Source organism: Mytilus californianus, unplaced genomic scaffold (genome assembly GCF_021869535.1).
Source record: "Mytilus californianus isolate M0D057914Y unplaced genomic scaffold, xbMytCali1.0.p SCAF_6, whole genome shotgun sequence".
Taxonomy (NCBI): domain Eukaryota; kingdom Metazoa; phylum Mollusca; class Bivalvia; order Mytilida; family Mytilidae; genus Mytilus; species Mytilus californianus.
The window spans coordinates 69,765,080-69,791,386 of NW_026262712.1; the positions used below are offsets into that span (position 1 = coordinate 69,765,080).

At 31.8% G+C, this 26,307-nt stretch overlaps 1 protein-coding gene and 1 long non-coding RNA gene across 2 annotated transcripts in view; both read right to left on the reverse strand.

Moving 5' to 3' along the window:
- Positions 1–741: 741 nt before the first annotated feature.
- Positions 742–26,307, reverse strand: part of LOC127706423 (TBC1 domain family member 9B-like) — a 49,166-nt gene continuing 23,600 nt past the window's right edge. The window contains 9 exon segments of the mRNA XM_052211053.1: positions 742–6,542; positions 7,190–7,293; positions 7,935–8,198; positions 9,365–9,442; positions 10,236–10,422; positions 22,039–22,230; positions 22,634–22,732; positions 24,577–24,687; positions 26,021–26,200. Of these exon segments, the coding sequence (XP_052067013.1) occupies positions 5,931–6,542; positions 7,190–7,293; positions 7,935–8,198; positions 9,365–9,442; positions 10,236–10,422; positions 22,039–22,230; positions 22,634–22,732; positions 24,577–24,687; positions 26,021–26,200 (1,827 nt within the window). The 3' untranslated portion in view covers positions 742–5,930.
- On the reverse strand, positions 18,325–21,422 carry LOC127706425 (uncharacterized). Its single transcript, XR_007984459.1, has 2 exons — positions 21,088–21,422; positions 18,325–19,507 (listed from the first exon to the last, which is right to left on the reverse strand). It is a non-coding gene; the product is annotated as an uncharacterized LOC127706425 (long non-coding RNA).

Consider the following 26,307-nt stretch of genomic DNA (forward strand, 5'->3'; position numbering starts at 1 on the left):
AAACATGTCCCCTGTCTGAACAACAGTAAACAGTGGATGCCTTGTGTAGAGCTGAATAATTCTTTCATTTCTAGAACACCTTACATCACCCCTGTTAATGTGGGGTTTGTGTTGCTCAGTCATTAGTTGTTTTAAGTAGTGTTTTTTTATATTGTTGTGTCATTAAGTGGTGTTTCTTTAGTTGCCATGATTTGGTTTTTTATTAAACCTGTTTTGCATGGGGAAAATAAGAAATTGATCTTGACAAAAATTGAGGTAAACAGATTTATCTCCTCTGCAAGTTTGGTTCATGTCAAATAAAAAGAGAAGTTACAAATTAACAAAAGTGATATAATATTGACAATTTAGAAAATGAAAGAGTGCAGACAGTGATCTCTATATGTCAACTCCTGTACACAGGCAAATCAAAAATGAAAACAAGGCTCATGAAATACAGTAGTTGTCATTGGTTCATGTCTGTCATATCTGTTTTTCATTTACTGTTTTGTTATGAATCAGGCTATTAGTTTTCTTTTTTTAATTGTTTTACATTTTGTGATGTCAGGTCCTTTAAAAGCTGATTATACAGTATGGGTTTTGCTCATTGTTGCAGGACATACAGTGACCTATACTTGCTTACATCCACATCATTTGGACTCTGGAGGATAGTTGTCTCATTGGCAATTATACAACATCTCCTTAATGATGAGTCCTTATTTTACTATAGATGTCAATTAATTTGGCAAGAAATCTTGGACAAAAAATGGTCGTATAATTTTTATTTATTAGAAAAGTTGACATACTTGAAGAAAACAAATAAATGCAAGTATAAACTTTAACAGCAGTAAAAATAAAGGTTTCAAATAGTACTTTTCTGTGCATATGTGAAATTTTAAATACTCTTTCGGTTTTTTTTATTTTAGCACAGTATGTCAATACTACCAAGGACATGATAAATATTATTCAACTTATTATCTATTATAATTCAAAATTAACTTTTAATATAACAATGAAAAAAAGAAACCTTATTCAGTAATTCAAAAAAGATATAATTCTCTTACCTTTAAATGCATAAGGTGTGTACTTTAATTCTGTTTAAATCATAAGTTCTAGGCTAGCATGATTTTTACATCAAAATTGTTTCTCATCTGCCTCCTAAACTGAACTGTATTTCTATTTTATATATAATAAAATAATAAGATTTATTCTTTTATTTTCAAGCAATTTCTACTATATTTGATTAAAGTTTATTTGACATAAATTGTACATGTTTAAAATGTTATTCAAATTGATTATTGATTTATAAATTTAGTTGAAAGAATACTAGTATTTGTTTCATAAAAGCTGGAAAGTGGGACCTTTGGGGTGAAAATATTTAGCTCTACAACAAACTGAAGTAGACAAATGTCCTATACCTTTATTTCTCCTAGATATCTATCAAGTTTGATAGTGTTAAAATTCTCTAAAATTATTTTTATCATGTATTTTCAATCTTTAGTAAATTTAGTAGTTTTGTGGGAAATAATTGGTGTTAGCAAAATTGTAGAAGCATCAACACTTGTAAATTTTTTTCAATTATATAATCAATTTTGAACTTTAATGTAGTCAAATGTGTATTGTTTACTTTCATTATAAATTGTTTCTGCAATAGATGGAACTCACAATTTATTCATACAAAACCAATTTAAAAAAGAATTTGATATTAATATAACAAGCATGTAAGGTAATGCCAAGAGTCATATATAAGAAATAAATAATCTAATCTACAATTCAAATATTGTAACATTTTTATAAAACATACATAAATAAAAAACGATTTTTCAGTTATACATTGCATTAGAAGAAATCTGAAGTTAAACATACTTCTCTCTTTCAATCATCACTTAAAAAGACATTATTTTTCAAATTACAGCTGTGAACTGGAGATACATGACAGACTTTTTAAACATGAACTTTCATCTGCATGCTAAAAAACATTCATATATGCATTGATAATTATATTCAATAAAATATCTCCCACAGTTTCTTATGTTGGATTTTCAATCAAGGCCTAAAAATGTATGTAAGCTGTTAAGTAATTTTGAAATTTAGTAGATGACATTACTTAATAAGAAATGGCAGTAATCAAACAAGAATTTTATCACTAAGCCAAAGACAATAAAATATCTAACAGTTAAGATACAAGTCAACTCTATTGCACATGTAATCAGTGAGTATAAATTAGCTTTAAATAATTTTCAAGTCATTTTAAACCTCTATAACTACGTCAATAAATGGAGAATGTGTCATTGGGACACATATGATGCCACCCGCTTGCATATAATGTTACAAAGGGACATAACTTGAGATTTGTAAAAGTGACGCCACCCAAATTTGAACACGATTATTTTTTAAAATGTAAGTGTCTCCCACTTTGCCAGCAGGGAGAAGTACCTTGGGGACTTGAACACTGTAAATACATGGTAAGAGACAAAAACCTACAAAAAAAATATTATTTCATAATTTGATTATGATTACAATTAAGGTCCAGTTTAATAAAAAAAACAATTATCACAATTCTTAAATTTCATGAACAGCTCATCAACAAAAAACATTAATTAAATGTAACTGAAATCATTATCATACAATTATCTATAACAATATAACATATAAAATATAAATTATGCAACATTTATACAACCAGCACATGCTGTGATGTATTAAAAAGAATCGGATATATTACTTTGACCAAGCTTTTTGCGCATTCAATGGGTATAAAATTTAAGCACTTTGAAGTTTGAATAGTGGTTATTCAACAAGATATACAATTAAGCTAGCTTACATGTTTATAACAGACACTCCAGTTTCCTTTATTCAATTAAAGCAGAGGGCAAACAAGAATATGTGTCAGTTGGAACCATGCCCTGCTCTCACTATCAAATTTCCATGTTCAATTAACAATGCAATCTGGTTCAAAAACATTACTTAGGCATATATTTTCAAAAGTTTGTATCATAAATATAATAAACATGTGTACAAAGTTTCAAGTTGATGTGACTACAGTTTCATAGTATAATATACCTTAATCCAAAACTTTAACCAGATACATTTTTATGTTCAGTGAAATTTGAAACCCTAATTTGGCATGTATCTTAAAAAGATCATATTATAATAAACATGTGTACAAATTTTAAAGTTGATGTGTACACAACTTCATGGTATACTATCTTCAACCAAAATTTAACCTGAAATGTTTTCCATGTTCAGTGAACCGGAAAGTCTGGGTCAAAATACTGGCATAAATCGTCATACTGTATATGTGAACTAAGTTTCAAGTTGGTGTGACTGACTAAAATTTCAAATGACCTTAATCATATTAAACCAAAAGTTTCACCCTTTTAAGGGACAGATGGACAAATTAACGGTCAGTCAAATGCACTAATTGACCCCTTATATCATAGATAGGGCATCAAAACAACTGTCAATTTACACAGGGAATGGCATGTATTCTGTTTTCTACTGATTTATTTTCCTTTTGAAGATTTTACACATGTCAACCTTAATCATAGTGTGTACTAGGAACATATCATTATGCAAATCTGTCTTGCATGGACTGTGTTTGATTTTTTCAAAGACTAAAAAACCAAACCTAAATATGATTATAAACAAAGTATTACAAATACAAAATTTAACAAACAAATAACCATATCCCAAACTTCCTACCAAATTTCACCACAATAAAACATGTACAATAAATAAATCTCATTCAAATTTCAGTCGATCTGACTGATAAACAAATAAACTCAATTACCCAGTATATTAAGACATGCATACTTGTAAAAACATTTTGAGCATACTTTTTAATTTCAATTTGTATACCAGTTTTTGTTAAAGACTATTGTTTGCCTAACCTGTAAGTGACAAAACCACTTTCAACATGCTTTTAATTTATGACATATAAATACATATACTAATGCTCTTATCCAGTAATTCCTAAAATGGGATTAATTGTAACATATCATTTTTGTCCACAGTGCATTATTACATTGTACAATTTCCCTATACATTTCCGTATTATGGTGAAATGATGATGAATGATAGAAAAGAAATGAATGATTTTTATCTTCTATATTTTTACTGGTACAGATCCGACATCTATTTTTGCATATCATTATGCTTGGTACAAAAAATCATTATAAAGTTCCTGCAAGTTACTTACTTAAAATGTTCAACTGAGAAACATATTATGAATTAATACTTAAGCTCACCACATTTCTCATGAAAATGGTTTTGGTCTGTGTTATCAGACAGTTTTCTACTACAAATAAACCATTTAGATAGACTTGGCCAGTTCCAAAAAAAAGATATGTTTTTTGAGAATATATACAACTATCAAAAGCAGAAATAAGATCATTGATAAATTTTGCTGAATATAAGAATCTGCAAAGGGCAGTACATATTTATTTCTATGGCACCTGTTTAACTAACAACCGTTTTTAAAGAAATAAGAAAAAAACGTAAGATCTTTGCATTTATATGAACAAAATATATATTTATATAATGTATCGCTCTGTACCATACATAATATTCTGATTCAACAAATCAACAAATTATCTCAATGTGTACACAAAGTGAAGTGAATACTTTAAATTTATATACAAACATTGTAGAAAGTTTAAAGGCTCTATCATTGATGAGTAATGTTTTAAGTACAGAATGTAATAACAGGTAGAGCAACTCAATAGTCTTCTAATATCTAAGTTTGTTTAGAGCAAAGCATCAGTCAGAATATCAATGGACTATTTACCCCAAAAAATTTCATAACAAATTACAAAAAATATTCAGGAATATTGCAGCATTACTGCCAAATATATTGAGGGCTATGAATAATCCAGAATGAATGAATAAACATCAATACTGCACATTTAGATTCAAAGCACCAAAGATAAATGGAAGCTTCCTAAAAATATGCTGTTTTAGCAGAGTATACAATGATGACTCATAATTCTAATTGTCAACATCTGATATGATGATATTAGCAGTGATGTAACAAGAAATATGTTTTTTTCTATATTGTGGAACAACAGCTGATATATGAGGTTGTACATGTACCATATTATTGTTAAAAAAAAATTGCATAAGAACTATACAGTGAAACCAGTAGGAGATGAACCAAAAACTGTTTTCAATGGTTGTTGTGTTTTTTAACTGACATGATGAAATTCATTCACAACAAATATTACGATATATAGGTTAAAGTATAATGGAAATGCCCAAAAATAATATTCTACATACATATAAACCATGAAGCCTTTACTAAATGTAATAACCCTGAATGTTTAAAAGTGTACAAAAGAAGTAGAGCCAAGATGGTTTAAAACTGATCTTAAAATCAAAATTTTGTCAACTGAAAAAGGTGGAAGAAGAAACCAAGGGGCAATCAAAAATGAAAATGAATATTTCATTAAAAAATTGTTCAACTTTAAATAAACTAAAGATTATTTCTGTTTGTTATCCGCTTTAGACAGCAGTATTAAAAACAACAAACTATTCCAGTACTAACCAAGATTTGCAGTTTCAATTCATTTTAAGGAAAAGATCGTTCCTAAATATATTAGTCAGTTTCATGGACCAAAATCAAATGGGTTAAAAAATAAATCTCATAAAAACTACCTGAATTTAGACAATAATCAGTCAAAAGTTAAGACTGCAACCTATGAAATGAAAACTATGGAATCATCACTGGTGCAATGTGTGAAAAATTATTTTTTACTTTTTTTTGTTTTTACAAATTTTTCCATTTTTTTCAAATGTTTGTTATATAAGTTCTGAGCTGAAATTTCAAAATTTTTAGGGCCAACTTTTACATTTTGTGAGCCTACTCCTTTAACCTGTTATATTAAAAATCTTCTTGCTTGTAAATAGAAAACAATGGTGAAACTCTGTGAAATAACTGTTATTTCCTGTTAGCTTTACTTCTTGCTATTCTGTTTTTGTGTTTCCCATGTGCTCTGTTGTCTAGTCAACAGACGCCTGTTTCTCATTTTTGCAATATCCTCTGTTATGTCTATAATTTTTTCAAAGTATTCAACCAATGGCTGTTCAGTTAACATAGAAGCTATAAACTGTTCAAATGATATTGACCAATCAGAATCTGGTTTTGAATGAGGTTGTGAAGATGAGTCTGAGGTACTACTTTGTAAACTGTCTGCTGATTGCTCAGAAATGCCACTGTCCTGCTGTGTAACATTTGAATTTTCTCCAGACATTGCTGATGATGAATCATCAATAGAATTTGATTTTTCAGCATTATCTTTCGTTTCTGGGCTTCCAGAGTTTTTACTAGGACTAGAATCAATGGTTACATTCTTTACATACGCTGCAACTGAGTCCACTTCACTCACAGATACAGAGCCTTCACCTTGTGAACTTTCTGATACTGACTTCAAATAGAAGCGTTTTCCTACCTCCCCAATCTCCAAAAGAAGAGTTCCCACTGTTGCTATGGAATGGTATAACTGTTGCTCATGGGGATGATCATGAAACATGTCATACAAAGTTTTCCATAACTGAATGAACTGAACCTGAAAATGAACAAGTGTTATAAAGTCGATACACTATAGAGCATATTTTTGATTGATAGAAAATACTGTAAATTCAGAAATTATTGTGTGCATCTATTATTGAGATTTTTGAAAAATGGACAAAAATGTGAGTAAATTATTGTGATTTCAGAAAAAGCTGCATATAGATATATGTATCAGATATTCGAATGAGAGTTCTTATTATTGCGAATCTCACCCAAACATACTATTTGCATTTATAAAAACTTCAAATCAATTTCTGAATATAAATCTGTTTACCTTTTATTAATTCAGCTTCATTTTTTTAAATTGCCAATTTAAGACGCCTGCAATCTATTCAATTTCACAAATGGTATTTGTTTATCCGATGAGGTACAGTACTCTTTTTATACATTCATACAATTTTGTGACATTATTTTCATGTCAACAATCCAAAAATATATTGCTAAAGCCTTATCAAATATACCAGTTTTATAATTTATTTAAAAATTTATTTCTCAAAATTTTGGGGACATTTTTTTAATACTGAAATATAAGAAAAAAGTATGTGGTATCTACAATAAGCAATATCTCAGAATGTTCATTCAATCTTTTTATTCATCTTTTAAAAGCTACTGGCATTGCTTTAACAGACAAATAATTCTCACCTGAGTTAACCTTGGTACATTTTTCAAATCAGCTTTGCTATCTGATCTATTTAACTCTCGTTTCTTTTCAGCCATCTTTCTGTAGCTGTACTGAATATCCGTAGCTGCAAACATACTTAGCATTATAATAATGGTCTTCAAATTTAAATGAATAAATAAGCTCAAATCAGTCACAGATTTATTAAACAAAAAATGGCATTTCTTCTTTACTTGTAATAAATAATCTTTTTTTTGCCATAGTGTTGTCTATCCTTCTATTAATGTCTTTTGGTTGCTTGTTTGGTATCCTCTTAGTGCTGTGAATCATCATTCATTAATATATTTAACCCAATATTTGACACATATCGTCACATTTTACCAAGAAACTACCTTCCTTTGAATACCAATTCTTATGTCCATTTCTACTTCCATCTACTAATTTTCTTAAGTCAAACATCAAGATAAGAATTTAATAGTCAATAAAAGAAAAGCTATCCTGACCAGCTGGACAATTGAAATATAACATACTGTGGAGTTATTATTATAAGTGGGATACCATTTTTGTGGATTTAGTGGGTTCAGGTGAACCACAAATTGACATGATCAAGGTAGTACAAATTTTCTATAAGCTTGTATGCAAACTTTTGTAAAACATCAAAATCAAATATCCAAGAAAATACAATTTTTCCTTAATCCAAAAAAAATTGGTATTCATTAAAATAAATGTATCCACAGTACATTGCATTGTGAAAATAGATGGGCCTACCTTTATAATATCCACCAGCTTCAGGGACTTCCACACTGAACCCATCTCCTTCAGCTCCAAGTGCTTTTACACTGGACCCATCTCCTTCAGCTCCAGTCTTCTCAGTATCCTGAGAAGAACCAGTTTCCTGTGAATTGTCAATAGGCTGTTCTTCTAAGGATTTCTGTGCTCCATTGTCTCCTATACCAGACTCATTTGTTCCTGGTTCTTCTGGTTCCTCGACAGGCACATCTTCCTCAATAAAATCACCAGGTAATTCTATTTCTACAAACAAAATTCATTTTATCATGTATGTTACCCAGGGCACGATGGTTCTGAATCAACAATTCAAGTCACAGATACAATGACTGAATCAAATAATATTCAAGCTAGTTTTGTTTGAAATACCTTTATGGTTTTACATTTATTCATATTCAATATGTCCAAAGTACTGGCTGACTTTTTTATCAACCAATATAAATATTTTTCTCTAATTCTTCGTCAATTTATCCCTTTCTGCACCCATTGTATAAAAAAAATTTAATCAATGTGTGGTTCGTTTGATCTCAGTTCTTCATTGGTTAAAATCCGATTATGACGTCGAATTTTCTTGCTTTCCTCTGAATTTCCTATTGTGACGGCATGAAAAAAGGCGACCATGCCTGATGACGTCACATAGAAAGAACACATCTTTTTGCAGATCATTTGAAAAGAAGGAATAAATTTGCCTGCGTATTGTTTAAAAATCATTAGAGAAACAGATTCCACCACCAAATCTTGTGTAATACGATATTTATCCACTCTCGACAGTTAAATTTTAAATATTTAAAAATTTAACTGTCTCGAGTGGATAAATATCGTATCACACTCGATGCAATGGTAGAATCTATATATAACTAATTGTAATTACATAAATTCTATTTTAACTGGTTCTCTGGTTTCATTCCTAGTGCATAAAATAATCAGTCATAAAAACGTTTTATTGTTGCCATTTTAATTTTCAATTCTGGCTCTGATACATTTAGTACATGAGGTATGTTTGCTTGTAGATTTGATAAACTTTGACTATGTTCATAAAGTAAAACTGATGTCAGTTATTTGAACAATTATCTTTTCATTTAGGCTTTGATTGAATGCTCGATTTTTCATTTCAGGTGTTCTTAAATTTATGTTTTTCCATTTTCAACTCAGTGTAATAAAATTGTTCTTAGAAGCCTTTTACAAATTAATCAATGGACTTCCAGCATTTATTGAAGTCTGACAACAATTTGGTTAATACAAGTTCTGGGAATCATATTTCTTTGTTTTTTTCTCTTTTTTTCTTTCCTTTTTATAGTTGCTATTCTATTAGATTGATAAAGGGATCAGTTCATAAAATAATAGTATATTCATTTAATAAATTTTCTGTCTTTTGAAAAATTATAGAAATAAATCTATATCTAGCTACCAACCATCTTTAGTAGAATCTGTTAAAGATTTATCATCCGTAAAGAAATCTGTAGCTTCTTCTGCAACATCTGTTGATGCAGCTGAAAGTGAAAACAATTCTAATATAATATTATATTTAAAATAAATGGAGAATGTGTCCATGGGACACAGATGATGCCACCGCTTGCAGAATGTGATAACACCCAAATTCGAACACGATCTGTATTTTGTGGTAATAAGCATTGTATATAAGTTTCATAATATTTGATTGAGGCAAACTATAGTTAGAGAACATAAACCAATTTTGGGACGTACGTACAGACAGACAGACAGATGCATGGACAAACGGACAAGGGTAACACTTATTGTCCCTTCTTGTGACAGAGGGGGCTTAAAAAGGGTAAGCTTCAGTCAGTCAACCGATAGTGTCTGTTTTCAAACTTTACATAAATCTGGTGTTTAGTATGTGGTAACAGTATGGAACCTATATATAATACAGGAAAAACAAGATAGAAATCTGGAGAATCCGTCTAAATGAGACAGCAACACAATAACACAAATTATCAAAAGACAAATAGAGGACATCTGACTCTAAAACAGTAGTGATAAATTAATTAGACAATACAAAATTTGCCATCATCACCAAATTCTCCAGATATTTATATCATTAAAAAATGACGTTTATCAATATGAATAGCACGGGTTGTCTGTAATATTTACATACCTAGTATATGAGTCAATTGATTAGTCTTTCAGTGTATCTGTCAGCAGTATTAGGCTGATTGTAAGTGACATGTACAAACCTGAAACAGGAGAGACCAGAGCGTCATCGGACTCCTCGTCCAGTGTATCTGTCAGCAGTATTTAGGCTGATTGTGAGTGCTATGTACATACCTGAAACAGGAGAGACCGGAGCATCATCGGACTCCTCATCCAGTGTATCTGTTGGTAGTAAGGCTGGTGGTTGGTGACATGTGTACAACAGCTTGAGTTTGTGTGTTATATCAGCTTTACATACTACACCCAGGATGTAAACAAATTCTTTGAAGTTTATCATGTTGTCCTTGTTTTCATCGATTAACTACAAAATATAACTAATCTTCATTGCTAAACTAGTCAACAGAAATAAGTTTTCTGTAAAATATAAAACATCAGCAGCATGTTTACAATTACATTAATCCAACAAGTGATGGCAAAGAAATAAACAACAAATAAGCTCATACAGAAATATGATTGTGTAAAGAAAGAAATTAAAGATTAAGTTTAAAACGTAGGTCATAGTGACAATATTTTTATAAGGAAATATACTATTAAAAATATAGCATTGTTACATTATCATCATAGATTCATGTGAAATAAATGGGGAATGTGTCCATGGGACACATCCATAATGCCCCCGCTTGCATATAAAGTTATAAAGGGACATAACTCAAGAACTGTAGAAGTGACGCTACCCAAATTTGTACTTTATCTGAGTTTTGTGGTAATAAGTATTGTGTATATGTTTTAAAACATTTGGTTGAGGCAAACTGAAGTTAAAGAACGAAAACGAAAAATTCAGCAATTTTTCCATTTGTAAAGGGCATTACTCTAGAACAGTAAAAGTTACGCCCCAAAAATTCAAACTTGATCTGTGTTTTGTGGTAATAAGCATTGTGTATAAGTTTCAAAACATTTGGTTGAGGCAAACTAAATTTAGAGAACGGAAACAAAAAATTAAGCAATTTTTCCCTTTGTAAAGGGACATAACTCTAGTACTGTAAAAGTGACGCCACCCAAATTCAATCTTGACCTGTGTTTTGTGTTAATAAGCATTGTGTATAAGTTTCATAACATTTGGTTGAGGCAAACTAAAGTTAGAGAACGGAAACCAATTTTGGGACGTATGGACGGACAAACAGACCGACAAACGGACGTACGTACAGATGGACAAGGGTAAAACCTAATGCCCCCTCCACTACAGCGGGGGATGAAAAAACCCTAAAATCCTTGCTCTTAACAGTTTAAAACTGTTCTAATACAAGTAATATTCTTTTTAGCATTAAACTCTTAAACCCACAATGTTCAAATTGTAAATAATTGTATAATTTTATTCATTCAATGAATACATGTATATAAAGGTGGTATTAAACAACTGATTTGAAGATCACGGACATGTTAAGCTCAGAATATCTGTATCAAATAATTAACCCCTTGTTCATACTTGACAACCTCTGACAATGAGAAATGTCAAAAAGCGTGTTAAAAAGCGCGTTGAAGATGTGGACTTTTTTATATGAACAATGGTCATAATTTCACATTATCATGATTATACAAATTTGTTAATATATAATAAAAACAATATTCTAGAGTAAACTTTTATTGTATTCAACAGTGGTCTGTTTTGCTTCTTTTAAAGCAACACCCAAGGCTTAGGCACATATTCAAAACAACTGCCAGTTTGATTACATTTACTTGACAACAAGGCACACAATATATCATTGTCGAGTTCTGATCAGAATTCAGTGTAGATTTCTTTATAATTGAAAATGTTCTCTCACAGTCAGAATTGATATTTGGCTGAACTTAAATAGCTTGATCAAGCTTTGAAAGAGTGTCATAACGTTTTTTGCCATCTAAAATGTCATCTATTATCTTTGCCATTGCTCCCAACGATTTATATATGTTGCTATTGTCTCTGAGGCTATTGTCTGGTCAAAACTGGGTAGTTCATCAGAAGACAGCTGGTACTATGAGAACTAATCCAACAGTTCCGTGATATTTCCATCCCCTTTGGCCTGTGGGAATCTGTTTGGCTAGATTTGAAACTGAAAAAGAAAAGTATTTTATTATTTGATTACCATTAAACACGTTAAATGCTTAATCAAATCGCTACATTGTAGTTCTCCTCTCACATGTATTGTTATGATTGCAACATAGGGTGCACAATGCGTTACTCGTCTTTCGATAATTTAAACTTGAACTCCCAAATATAATTTGTAAATCTTGAAATTTTTCTTGGTACGTACACATCGTTTTCGCTTAGCAATTGGCTCTTTAGACAACGGTACAGGTCCTGAAAGCGAACTATTTCTGTCGACATTTCGCCTAAGTGAATTTGAAAGAAAGAAAGTCACAAAATCATAAAAACTAATCACAAACTACTTACCTTAAGGGCTTTTGCTGTTTGTCCATATAGAAAAATAAACAATGGCGACGATACAATTACTTTGAAATTTTCGGTATTTTTTGTCTAATAATGAAAAAACCTGAGAATCGCGATATCACCAACGACCAAAAAATCAAAACAACGAAAAAACGTGTAATTGCGTGTAAAGTGGCGAAACGTGTGAATACGCCATGTGACAAAATCCTCGCGTGTAAACCGCTGAAAAGGCGTGTATTACATGCGAATATCATGTCAGTTGGCAACTATGCTTGTTTAATTCCCTTAAAAATAAATATATTTTCACATGTAGATGGGTTTTTTTATTGTTTACTCTCTTATTTGTTGTTTAATTAAATCCTTTAAGAAACTGTATATCATAAATCAACTATTTTACTTCTGAAGCATGTTTAGTACATGGTTAAAAGCAAAGAAATATCTTTCTTTTATAAAAGCAATTTTTTGTCCATCTGTTATGTTATGCAGCAATATGAAAATAAGTTATTTCCCTTTGAATATGTAAATTTCTTTATTCTGATCAATGTAGTCAAACAATCAGGTAGAAGATAGCATTCATTCCGAAGACTGTCCATCATTCAACTCATAATACCGTCTCCTCGGACACGGTAATGATTATATAATATTTTGGCTTATTAAAAATTTTGCAATGTTAACTTTACTATACAGGAATGCTATATATGTTAATAATAAATGTGGATTGTGTCCACATGTGGACACAGATGATGCCCCCGCTTGCATATCATATAGTTATAAAGGGACATAACTGAGGAACGGTAAAAGTGACGCTACCCAAATTTGAACTTGATCTTAGTTTTGTGGTAATAAGCATTGTGTGTAAGTCTCATAACATTTGGTTGACGCTAACTTAAGTAGAGAACAGAAACGAAAAATTCAGCAATTTTTCTATTTGTAAACACATGCATAACTCTAGAACGGTTGTGTATAAGTTTTTTAACATTTTGTTGAGACAAACTAAAGTAAGGGAACGGAAACGAAAAAATTCAGCAATTTTTAGGTTTATAAAGGACATAACTCAAGAATGGTAAAAGTGACGCCACGGAATTTTGTACTTAATCCGTATTATGCAGTAATAAGCATTGTGTATAAGTTTCATAACATTTGGTTGAGGCATACTTAAGTTAGAGAACGGAAACAAAAAATTTGTACTTAATCTTAGTTTTGTGGTAATGAGTATTGTGTATAGGTTTCATAATGTTTGGTTGGGGCAAACTTAAGTTACAGAATGGAAACTAAAAATTTTGCAATTTTTCGATTTATAAAGGGGCATAACTCAATAATGGTTAAAGTGACAGTACCCAAATTCAACTTGATCTGTGTTTTATCAGTGGAAGGCAAAATTAAACATTGCATTGTATAAAGCATTGATTGTAGTTGATTTAATATAATCATGGACAAAGGAAGATAACTCCAATTTTAAAAATTACTTGAATAATGACTGATATTTTTGGAAAAAAAATGAAAAATTTAGCAATTTTTCCATTTGAAAAGGGGCATAACTCTAGAACAGTAAAAGTGACGCCCCCAAAATTCAAACTTGATCTGTGTATTGTGGTAATAAGCATTGTGTATAAGTTTCATAACATTTGGATGAGGCAAACTTAAGTTAGAGAATGGAAATGAAAAATTTTGCAATTTTTCCATTTATAAAGGGCATAACTCTAGAGCGGTTAAAGTGACGCCACCAAAATTCAAACTTGATCTGTGTTTTGTGGTAATAAACATTGTGTATAAGTTTGATAACATTTGGTTGAGGCAAACTTAAGTTAGAGAACAAAAACCAATTTTGGGACCTACGGACGGACGGACAAGGGTAAAACTTAATGCCCCTCCGCTTCGGCAGGGGCATAACAAACAAAAGAATAAACTCTATCAAAGTCACTCAATCTTGAAATTTTATAGGTAAATGGAATTTTATTGACAAGTAGCTGGACAATGGTAAATCTGTATGCTTCAGGTACAATACACCTTATTGTTATTTGGAAATCTGTGCCGCTTGACCCAAGAATATGCGCCGTTTGAACTATTGACGTCATACAACAATCACTTTTCCATTGTGGCTTCAGATATTTTCTATTATGACGTCAACATTTTACGGCAACCTTTGTGATGTCCAGTAATGGCGGACAAATAGCGATAAGGTGTATACTGATGAGACATCACACATCATTATATCAAAATATTTGTATCTATTAAAGTTAATCTTGATTTTCTGTAACATATATATGAATTTATGGCTCCCTAATGCATAGCCATCAATACACCTTATCGCTATTTGTCCGCCATTACTGGACATCACACAAGTTCCCGTAAAATTTTGACGTCATTATAGAAAATATCTGACGCCACAATGGAAAAGTGATTGTTGTATGACGTCAAAAGTTCGAGCGGGACTGATTCTCGGGTCAAGCGGGATTAGCGATAAGGTGTATCCCAAGCTGCTCGAATGCAAAATTATCTTCTTTTTTTTTTTTTACATAAAAACCACATAATTTAAAGAAGAGGGTATCAGAATCAGAAAAAAAATGCTAAAAAAAAAAGTAATCAAATGCTGTATGAATAGATATGAACCTTATAATTCACAAAGCATAGGTTTTCAATCCACCTACAAATAAGGCTATTAGAAAAACAACATTTTTAATTTCTCTTTTAAGAAAATTTTATCATTTATCCTACACTGGGTAAACCTAAGTTAATCAAAGCGCGAAAGCGCTGTAAAGGCAGTTAATTACAGGTTGTGTGTATTTTTAGTCCAGTTATATCATTATCTTGCATAGTACATTGTACTTATCAGAGGTGGCTTTCAGTATTTAAGATTTAGAGTTCTCTAATGATATTGAACAAGTTTTATGAATGTCATATTCTGAGCACTATATGAAGGCGATTGTTCTCACTTGTTTATGAACTAGTGCATTATGTCCAGTTAGTACCTTTTTTATCTATGTTTATAGTCAAATACTGTTTAAAATAGTTTGGCATTTTCTTTTAAGCAATAAGTAAATGTTATCAACTGTATTTTATTCAACTTTGCAAATGTGGTTTGTTACTGGTAAGTACAATGTATGGATGATAGTTGTTTCATTGGCAATCATAACACATCTCCTTATTTATATAATGATCTATATTCAACGACCTCAGGTACAAAAAATATGTATGTAACTAAACTATGATGGGAAACCTTTGACTTCTTTCTTTAATATAAACTTTTGATTTGGTACCATAGAACTATGTAGAATAAATGTACATTGCAACATGTCAACTCTTTCAATGACAATACTTTTTTTAGAAACTATAACTCCAAGCAAAATTATATTTCCAAGTATAAAGTAATTTATGAATGAAACAAGAGTGCACACGCTGAAATGTCTCGCCTTCTTTACTAATCATTGATATTATGTTGATAGTCCTAAATATAAAGCTTTATTACAACTGTCACATAAACTTAACATTAACCAAGTAAACTAAACATTGACCAATGAACCAAGAAAATGAGGTCAAGGTCAGATGAACCATGCTAGGCAGGCATGTACAGCTAACAATTCTTCCATACAACAAATATAGTTGACCTATTGCTTATAGTTTAAGAAAAACAGACCAAAACACAAAAACTTAAAACTGAGCAATGAACCTTGAAAATGAGGTCAAGGTATAAAAAAAACCTGCGTGACTGACATATAGATCATAAAATATTTCCATACACCAAATATAGTTGAACTATTGCATATAGTATTAGAAAAAAAGACAAAACTCAAAAACTTAACTTTGACCACTGAACCGTGAAAATGAGGTCAAGGTCAGATGACACCTGCCAGCTAGACATGTACACCTTACAATCATTCCATACACCAAATATAGTAGACCTATTGCATACAGTATAAGAAAAACAGACCAAAACACAAAAACTTAACTATAACCACTGAACCATGAAAATGAGGTCAAGATCAGATGACACCTGCCAGTTGGACATGTGCACCTTACAGTCCTTCCATACACCGAATATACTAGACCTATTGCTTATAGTATCTGAGATATGGACTTGACCACCAAAACTTAACCTTGTTCACTGATCCATGAAATGAGGTCGAGGTCAAGTGAAAACTGTCTGACGGGCATAAGGACCTTGCAAGGTATGCACATACCAAATATAGTTATCCTATTACTTATAATAAGAGAGAATTCAACATTACAAAAAATCTTAACTTTTTTTTCAAGTAGTCACTGAACCATGAAAATGAGGTCAAGGACATTGGACATGTGACTGACGGAAACTTCGTAACATGAGGCATCCATAAACAAAGTATGAAGCATCCAGACCTTCCACCTTCTAAAATATAAAGCTTTTAAGAAGTTAGCTAACGCCGCCGCCGGATCACTATATCTATGTCGAGCTTTCTGCGACAAAAGTCACAGGCTCGACAAAAAGGAGTTCTTAATTAAGTAATAAACTGATTCGCTGAGCGCAGCTGGATACACCCACAGAGGTCCAACCCTGAACAGTTGAGGCAAAAATGGACACAATATTCAAGCTTGATACAGGTCTGAATTTGGATTGTAATTAAATATTTGACATATTATAGTTTCTGAATAAATGTAGTCAAAGAACTTGAAATCGGTTATATGAATTGAATTTATATTCAGTTAAAGATTTCTTGCTGTTGTGCAATACACTGTGCTGTTGCGCAATACTTAATAAATCTGTTGCCAGACTATAAACAAATAAAGTTCAATTTCTTCTCAATGTCATATTTGAAATTTATGAAAATCAATAGGGAGATTACATCAATAGCTATAAATAATTCACCAAAGTTTCATGCGAACTGCTTAAAGCATTTTTGAGTTGTTGTCCAAAAACTGGAAAATCCCCCCCTTTTTAATGAATAAAACCCCATAACTCAATAATGTAAAATCTAAAATTTATAAAATTCTAAAGGGAGCTTATGGATTGATAATTTAGTCTTAGATGCAAGATTTTTTTATCAGTTGTTTGTGGCTTTGAACTAGCTGTTAGTAAATGCGAGTACTCTCAGATCTGTACTTAGTGTCTTTTTGTTGTTTGGATGTACAACTACCCAGCCACGTCCACTAGTATTTGTATTTATCCATCTGATGAGTTAAGCCTCTTTCAACTGATTTTTATAGTTCGCTCTTATATTGTACTGTTACACCACTGTCCCAGGTTAGGGGGTGGGTTGGGATCCCGCGAACATGTTTAACCCCGCCACATTCTGTATGTACATGTATGTGCCTGTCCCAAGTCAGGAGCCTGTAATTCAGTGGTTGTCGTTTGTTTATGTGTTGCATATTTGTTATTCGTTCATTTTTTGTACATAAATTAGGTCGTTAGTTTTCTTGTTTGAATTGTTTTACATTGTCATTTCGGGGCCTTTTATAGCTCACTGTGCGGTATGTGCTTTGCTCATTGTTGAAGGCCGTACTGTGACCTATAGCTGTTAATTTCTGTGTCATTTGGTCTCTTGTGGAGAGTTGTCTCATTGGCAATCATACCACATCTTCTTTTTTATATTTACATCAACAGATATAAACAATTCACCAAAGTCAAGGTGAGACAACAAAACTTAGTTGTAAGATCTCTGAAATTATTTACACGGTACAAGTTTTTCTAATTGTTGGAGATTGTATGGTGACAGTAACACCTGTAACTGCTTAACCCATTTCTTATGCACTTTGGTTCGATAAACTCACTGAATATCATACCACATCTCCTTATTTTTATATGCATTACAATTTACATGTGCATGTAATTGTAAATAATATTTATATATATATATCAGAACAAACTTCATTGCGTCACTTTTATTTATGCATCCTTTGGCACAATACAAGTTCTAAAATTACACAACATAAAACAACTAAATGTTATTTCAGATGAAAGTTTTGTTTCAGTTCCATTCATAGGATTTATTAGAATTTTGTATGTTTTGCCAAGTCCAATAATTAGCTCTATGTGCACGTGTTAATTGGAGACTTTTCTATCCCGTATAAGAGTTTTGGAACTAATTCTGTTTCTTTTTTTGAAAAAAGTGAGCAAACAAATCTTGCACATTTAAACCTTTGTCTGCCATCACACTGTCACCTGGATCACATAATTGAACTATTCTACATCTTTCAACTATTTCACAGTCACTGGTACAACCAACATATGCATTAGAGACATAGTTGACTAAACCACCAGGTGTCGAACATACAAGTATTTTCAGTGTTTCTGTTTTTATATGATGAAAAGGTTGCCTGAGCTCTAGGAGCTTTAGGTTTTATCACGGGATATTCTGTGCTGTCAATAATAATCCAAGTTGTAGGAAACTTTAATTCTAAGTTGGATGGCGAAAAATACCTGACTAAACCACTAAATGGCCAAGTGTTAGCCTCACGCCACTGTTTAGACATAAAAACAATCCATGTTTACACAATATTCTTAACACTAGTTTCAATCTAGAATCTAGACAGTTCAAAGTTGGTTGTATAATGCATCAATTTCATCAAAGTCATAAAAAAACTGATTTTCAAATGACACCCTATCAATTTGAAAATATATGTATCTCAAACAATGTGCTGTTGGACCAAGTGTGGTCAAAACAAATAAAAATTTAGTATACAACTCTAAACCGGTATAAAAATGCATGGCTGTGTCACGTGTCTTCATTTCAAAATTCTCTGCTGAAAATATAGGCATTGATGGTGTTTGCGTAATTCCATCTGTGAAGCTCAACATTAGCTCGGCAGTTGGTGGTGGACAGTCATAAATCCTGTCTGCAGTATGAATTACTTCTTCAGGAAAACCAACTTTACAATCAAAACTTTCCTCTAGATTTCTACTACAATATTCATCAAGTTTAGTTCTTTTGTTTTCACAGGAAACTGCCCTGATTTTTCTTTTTGCGGACGATTCAGTCTCTTGCTTGGTCCAGGAAAATAGGCTGGGATTGGCAGTAGACTTAAAGTCTCTGTATGGTGGGTTTGTGCCCTGAAAAAGGTTATAAAACATTAGTTTTTTGATAAATAAATGAACTTCCATTAGCAATGCATACTTTGTACAGAAGCAAGTTAACTCGTACCATTGTAAACTCGTACCAACGTAAACTCGTACCACTGGGAAGTCGTACCACTGCAAACTCGTACCATTAAAAATATATTCAAAAATACGAAAGTTTTATGATTTTTTTTTTTGGTAAACTAAATAAAAAAAGTTGAATTACTTGAATTTTATACTAGATTTTAATGAAAACTTAGACAAAAATACGAATGTTTTATGATTATTTTTTTTTTAAGCTTTATACAAAAAATTAAAATATCTTTGAAATTTATACCAGATTTTAATGAAATCTTAGACAAAATACAAATGTAATTTCTTAATTACCATGCTAATAAATATATTAAATTCCTTTGATTGTGTGATTATTGGTTGATTATTAACTAATCAACTTGGTTTTTTTTATCTTTAACTAATCAACTTGTGTAATCATATAAGCATGGTCATATTCTGCTGAAATGTGCTGAATATTGTATAAAAATAAATTTCATACTGTCTAACTGTTGGTCATAAACAATTTTAAACCTTTTAAACACAATCAATAAATTCTTTCATTAAATAAAATTCCTTTTAGAAACAATAGAAAAATACCCAAATCTATTCAATGTTACTGATTTGGAATGATTAAAAATTAAATCAAATAGTTGTCAGTAAAAGTTTAAAAAAGAGTCTATTCAAGGGAGACAACAAAGCCAATCTGCCACGGTTTTCTCTTTTCAATTAGACAAGGAAAATTAGCTACAAATTGGTTATTGTAATTTCAAATTATATACATTTTACAGACTTAAGAGGTATTGAGTGAAATTAAAGTATATATTCATCATTAAACACCATTTGAATGCATTTAAATAAGTGGGTACGAGTTTACAATGGTATGAATTTACCGTGGTACGAGTTAGCAGTGGTACGAGTTTGCATTGGAACGAGTTTTTGTTTAGTGGTACGAGTTGACATTGGTACGAGTTACAATGGTACGAGATAACTATAATTCCTTTGTACTCGTAACCTGGCAAAATATTAACTAGATTTGTTCATTACAATCTGGATAAAACTATGTTAGCCTGATTCAATGTACATCAAAATGTATGTTATGTAAATCCAAAGGACAAACAATGAGAGACGTATGCAACAAACATACATTGTTTGTACCTAAATAACTATAATATAGATGAGAGCATGTCATTGTTTTGTTCCTGTTAACATTGTCATTGATATTTTTCAAGAAAGTCTATGAGGCATAGCTTATGCATTCCTGTCATTACTACATAAGCATAATTACTGCTAAAATAATTCTCAGTATGATATACCTCTTGTAAGAAATCATTATAATTGTAGCAAGCACCAAAAAATCTCAAACAGATCACATTGAATCGTAATCCAAAAAATTATGACGTCTTGAATTAACCACCCCCTTTTATTCTACAACGATAATTGCGGTTGTAAACTGACTTTGGTTTATTCGCATGGCGATTACATATATAACTATATATTTTAAAAAGAAAATAGAGTTTTACCATGAATAGTTTCCTGCACGTAGTCTTTTTCAGTAAAATGTGCCTTGCAAACAACAGCTGATTGAGATGGACTCCACGATTTCATCATGTTCTCGTCCAATCTGCGTATGGGCCATGGCGTTGATCCAACTTTTCCTTCTTTTTAAGTCATTTGGAAATGCATGTCCTCCTCTTAAATGACATCCAGGTACACAACAACAAGTACTTGGCATCGTTAATTAAAAATGCAACTGTAATAGTTGCACAGTGCAGAAACCGGAAGTTGAAGTACAGGATCGGCTACAACGGCGCCACCTATTCAGGAACGATAATTTGCTACTTTATATAACTGCGAAATAACAATAACGTTAGACGGGTTCGCGGGAAATGCGCTTTAAATTGTATAATATAATTCATGTTCAGTCGACCTTTAATTATTATATCAACGACTGAAATGATTTATAAACATCTAGATTGCAGAAAACACTCGAAATTAACCCGAGCTCTTTCCACACGGAATTCAAATAATTCTAGTTTGTCAATCGGTTGACTGCTTATAATGTAAAATACAAATATATCAAAAGTTTTTAAAACTAACAAAACACAATGATCGTTTCTCTATTTCCCAATGTAAATGAAATGAGACAAAAAACATTTTATACCACAATAAGAAGAGGAGAGAATCAACATTTTCCGGATCTACTTGGAGCTAAATGACCCCCCACGTAGATAAGTTGGATATCGCGGAAAGAAATATTAACACGGCAACTAGAAAGGCATTAAAGCACTGCCTTTAAAAACTGAAAAATTGCCATATGTAAATATGTGACATGTAAAATCTGGTTTATCTGAACAGTATGAGAAGACCTAAGGCCAATGAATTAACAGAAATTTAACTAGGACCAATCAGATCAGATCACTAAGAATAGGTAAAAAATTCAAATGTCCTTGAACTCTTAGGATGTAACATACCCTAAACATATACAGAGCCATCTTCTCAGCATGTTGTCCTGTTGCCCAGGGAGACAGAGATATAAATAAGGTTTTAAATTGGTCAAAGTCAATCTTGTAGAGTTCATAATAAGGTCGACTAGGGTCATATTTATCAGCAGTATCTACTGGTTGTTGGTGAGTTCTCCAGTAACATGAGGTTAAATACTCTTCCTACAAATATAAACAAAACATTTGTTGAAGTTAACAGTGCCCTATGAAATAGATACTCAAATCATTTAACATACCATTGATTTTTGTCCTCACAACAGATATGCTTTGATATCATCGTTTACAGGTAGTTATCTTTTTCATTCACAAAAACTATGCTGTTTTAATTATTTAGCAAAATATTAAATTATCTCCTGATTCCAGTACACCAATACATATATTTTGATTTTGTTCATTGATAGGTTTGTCCTATAATTTCTAAAAAATTAATTCACAATTCACTGCTGACTGACATATGTTTGTATACTCAGAATTCTTTGATTTATGAATATTTTCATTTTTCAGGGTTGATTGTCTCTTTTTAATATTTCAAATGTCCCATTTCCTACAAATCTTAAGAAATTACCTTAAATAAGACATATAAATCTTTGAGTTCCTGGCCTTTGAATAATGTATCTGATGCCACACTTCTGATGATGTTCCTCATAGTACTGTCTTCTATATTCTGATAATACATAAATTAATGAACAGGGCTGTGTAATAGTATATAGTCATCAAATCACAAAATGAAAAATATCAATACATACCGGTATCAGTTTTAATCACAATAAAACAACTGAATAGTAAAATATACAGCAAAATCTCTTTGATACCTTATTACTGTAATTACATGGGGAAAAAAGCTGAAGTAAGGGCTGTGTTTTGGTCATTTTTCACTGAAATTTGCTGTTTTGATTTAGAACTTTCATTTTAAAAAAATGTCCTACAAATAAGTCAGGAATCTTAAACCTGATTTTCTGTCCCTCTCCATTTTATTTTTTTCAAATTGAGATTTTTGTGTAAAAGCCTACATTTATTAATTTCTATAATTCACATATTAAGAAATAGTCCTTCAGAGGAGGTGCTGGTCCATCCCTGAAGACCATATAATAACATTTAAATAGGTTTGTTTTATCAACTTTGGTTTTTTAGTTGCTGCCTCACTGATGTTTGCCCCTTATCTCCTTTAGTAGTAGTAGCAGGAAAGGAAATTTAACTAGAGGCTCTAAAGAGCCTGTGTCGCTCACCTTGGTCTATGTGCATATTAAACAAAGGACACAGATGGATTCATGACAAAATTGTGTTTTGGTGATGGTGATGTGTTTGTAGATCTTACTTTACTGAACATTCTTGCTGCTTACAATTATCTCTATCTATAATGAACTTGGCCCAGTAGTTACAGTGGAAAATATTTTGTAAAAATTCACAAAATTTATGAAAATTGTAAAAAATTTACTATAAAGGGCAATAACTCCTTAAGGGGGTCAATTGACAATTTTGGTCATGTTTGACTTATTTGTAGATCTTACTTTGCTGTACATTATTGCTGTTTACAGTTTATCTCTATCTATAATAATATTCAAGATAATAACCAAAAGCTGCAAAATTTTCTTAAAATTACCAATTCAGGGGCAGCAACCCAACAACGTGTTGCCTGATTGGTCTGAAAATTTCAGGGCAGATAGATCTTGACCTAATGAACAATTTTATCGCTCTAAATGCTTTGGTTTCAGAGATATGAGCCAAAAACTGAATTTTACCCTATGTACTATTTTTTAGCCATGTCAGACATCTTGGTTCGCGGGCTAGGTCATCTGACATATTTTTTAAACTAGATACCCTAATGATGATTGTGGACAAGTTTGGTTAAATTTGTCTTAGTAGTTTCGGAGGAGAAGATTTTTGTAAAAGATTACAAAAATTTACGAAAAATGGTTAAAAATTGACTATAAAGGGCAACAACTCCTTAAGGGGTCAACTGATCATTTTGGTCAAGTTGACTTATTTGTAGATCTTACTTTGCTGCATTATTGCTGTTTACAGTTTATCTCTATCTATAATAATATTCAAGATAATAACCAAAAACAGCAAAATTTCCTTAAAATTACCAATTCAGGGGCAGCAACCCAACAACGGGTTGTCCGATTCATCTGAAAATTTCAGGGCAGATAGATCTTGACCTGATAAATAATTTTACCCCTGTCAAATTTGCTCTAAATGCTTTGGTTTCAGAGATATAAGCCAAAATCTACATTTTACCCTTATGTTCTATTTTTAGCCATGGCGGCCATCTTGGTTGGTTGGCCGGGTCACCGGACACCTTTTTTAAAACTAGATACCCTAATGATGATTGTGGACAAGTTTGGTTTAATTTGGCCAAGTAGTTTCAGAGGAGAAGATTTTTGTAAAAGTTAACGACGGACGACGACGACGGACGACGACGACGACAACGGACGACAGACGCCAAGTGATGAGAAAAGCTCACTTGGCCCTTTGGGCCAGGTGAGCTAAAAATGAAGAATATCAAACCTGAACAACTTGAAGTCTATATTTGAGTCTAAGTTTGTCTATTTCTTGGTTGCTGATATGACCAAACTTTCTGTAGCTATCATCTATCAGATCACTCACATCTATTGAAGGCTGAAACATAAAAATCACCATAGAAAAACTAGCACAAAATTTGTATAATACAAGTTATATATATAGCACGGCTTTTATGAATTAACTTATTTAATTCATGAAAAGCGTAGCTTTGAGTGGATTAAATATGTTAATGAGTAAGGCATGGCTATATATGATTTGCATCATTAATGGGCTATGACACATGTCAAAGGTTAAATGCTGACCAATAAAACTTTACTGTACTTTTCAATCTGACAATCAAATAGTCGCGTGATACTATATCTGATCTCCAGAAAATTAACACATGCAGCAGATGTCAATTGGATTTTTATGTCAGATACAGGTACATTTAAATGAATTGTTACCGTGGGATTCAGGCTCAATAGCCATTTACGTGTTATTAAATATTTTTTCCCCGAAAACTCTTGAAAAAGGGGGGTGGGGGTGATGCAAAATATTATTCGATGTTTATCTGCCCTCTAACTCGAAAATGACATGTAGTTTCAAAGGATTTGTAACATTGTGATAAGAAGGAAACATTTTCTAATACCAATTATGATGTTAATCAATACTATCCTTCCATTCCCAAGAACTGGAAAAAAGATCGGTTAATTGATTGCAATGGTTGCTTGTTGAATGCGTGTAATGTCCAGGGACAAATATTTGAAGCATGATCAATTCACGGAGATAGACCTGTATAAAACGAAGAAAATTACTAAACATTCAGTGACATATATTTTTTAGAATATTAATAATTTCCACACGATAAACCAGGTATCCAACCAAAATAACAGTAGGAAAATTTATAGTCATTTCCAAGGCCAAGGAGGCGGAGCTAGACAGTGAAATAACAACTTTTGAGAAGGAAGTTAGAGCACTGGTCTAAGCTCCTCCCATTCTTTGCTTTTCCTATGACAAGCGACACACGACGGGACTGGAGAGTGCAATAACTAAAAAATCGTTCAGTTAACGCACTCCTCTAAAAATAACCGAAGTTAACTCACTCGAAGATCAAAGGAAAAATTGCCATTCATGTTACAAGTGGATTTAACATCTTAATTATGACATGTACTGCATATATCTGTTATGAAAATCAAAGAGTATATAAATATGTATTTCACAGAGGATATAAATATTTGTTGTTTGACACCAATATATAAAGAATTTCTATGTGCCTTAAGCACTTAGAGCCATACAACAGAGTAAAATTTTATTCTGATTCAAAGTGAACAATTTTCAGATTTTACTGCTAAAACATTCAAATAATAACCAATAAATGCCAAAGCAAAATTTCAGGATAACTCGGGCATGTTTTATAGCTTGACTAAGGAATGTCTTAATCTAAATTTACCACATCAGATTTCTTTGAACACAGCATACTGGTATGTTCTATATTTGGCATTGTGGAATCCCGGTTAGATACGTTTTCTAAATATGAACTAAGTATTGTCATGGCATCACCATCATCTTTTGAATTCTCAAGTTCTTCTTTCTTTTGCTCTAATATTGTCAAAGCTATTTGAAATATTACCTAAAAACAAAGAATAATATGTGTTTAAGAAAATGTGCATGACGATTTATGAAGATTAAATCCCCATAAAGCTGGAATTACCAAAGTTGAAAATTGTCAAAAAGTAT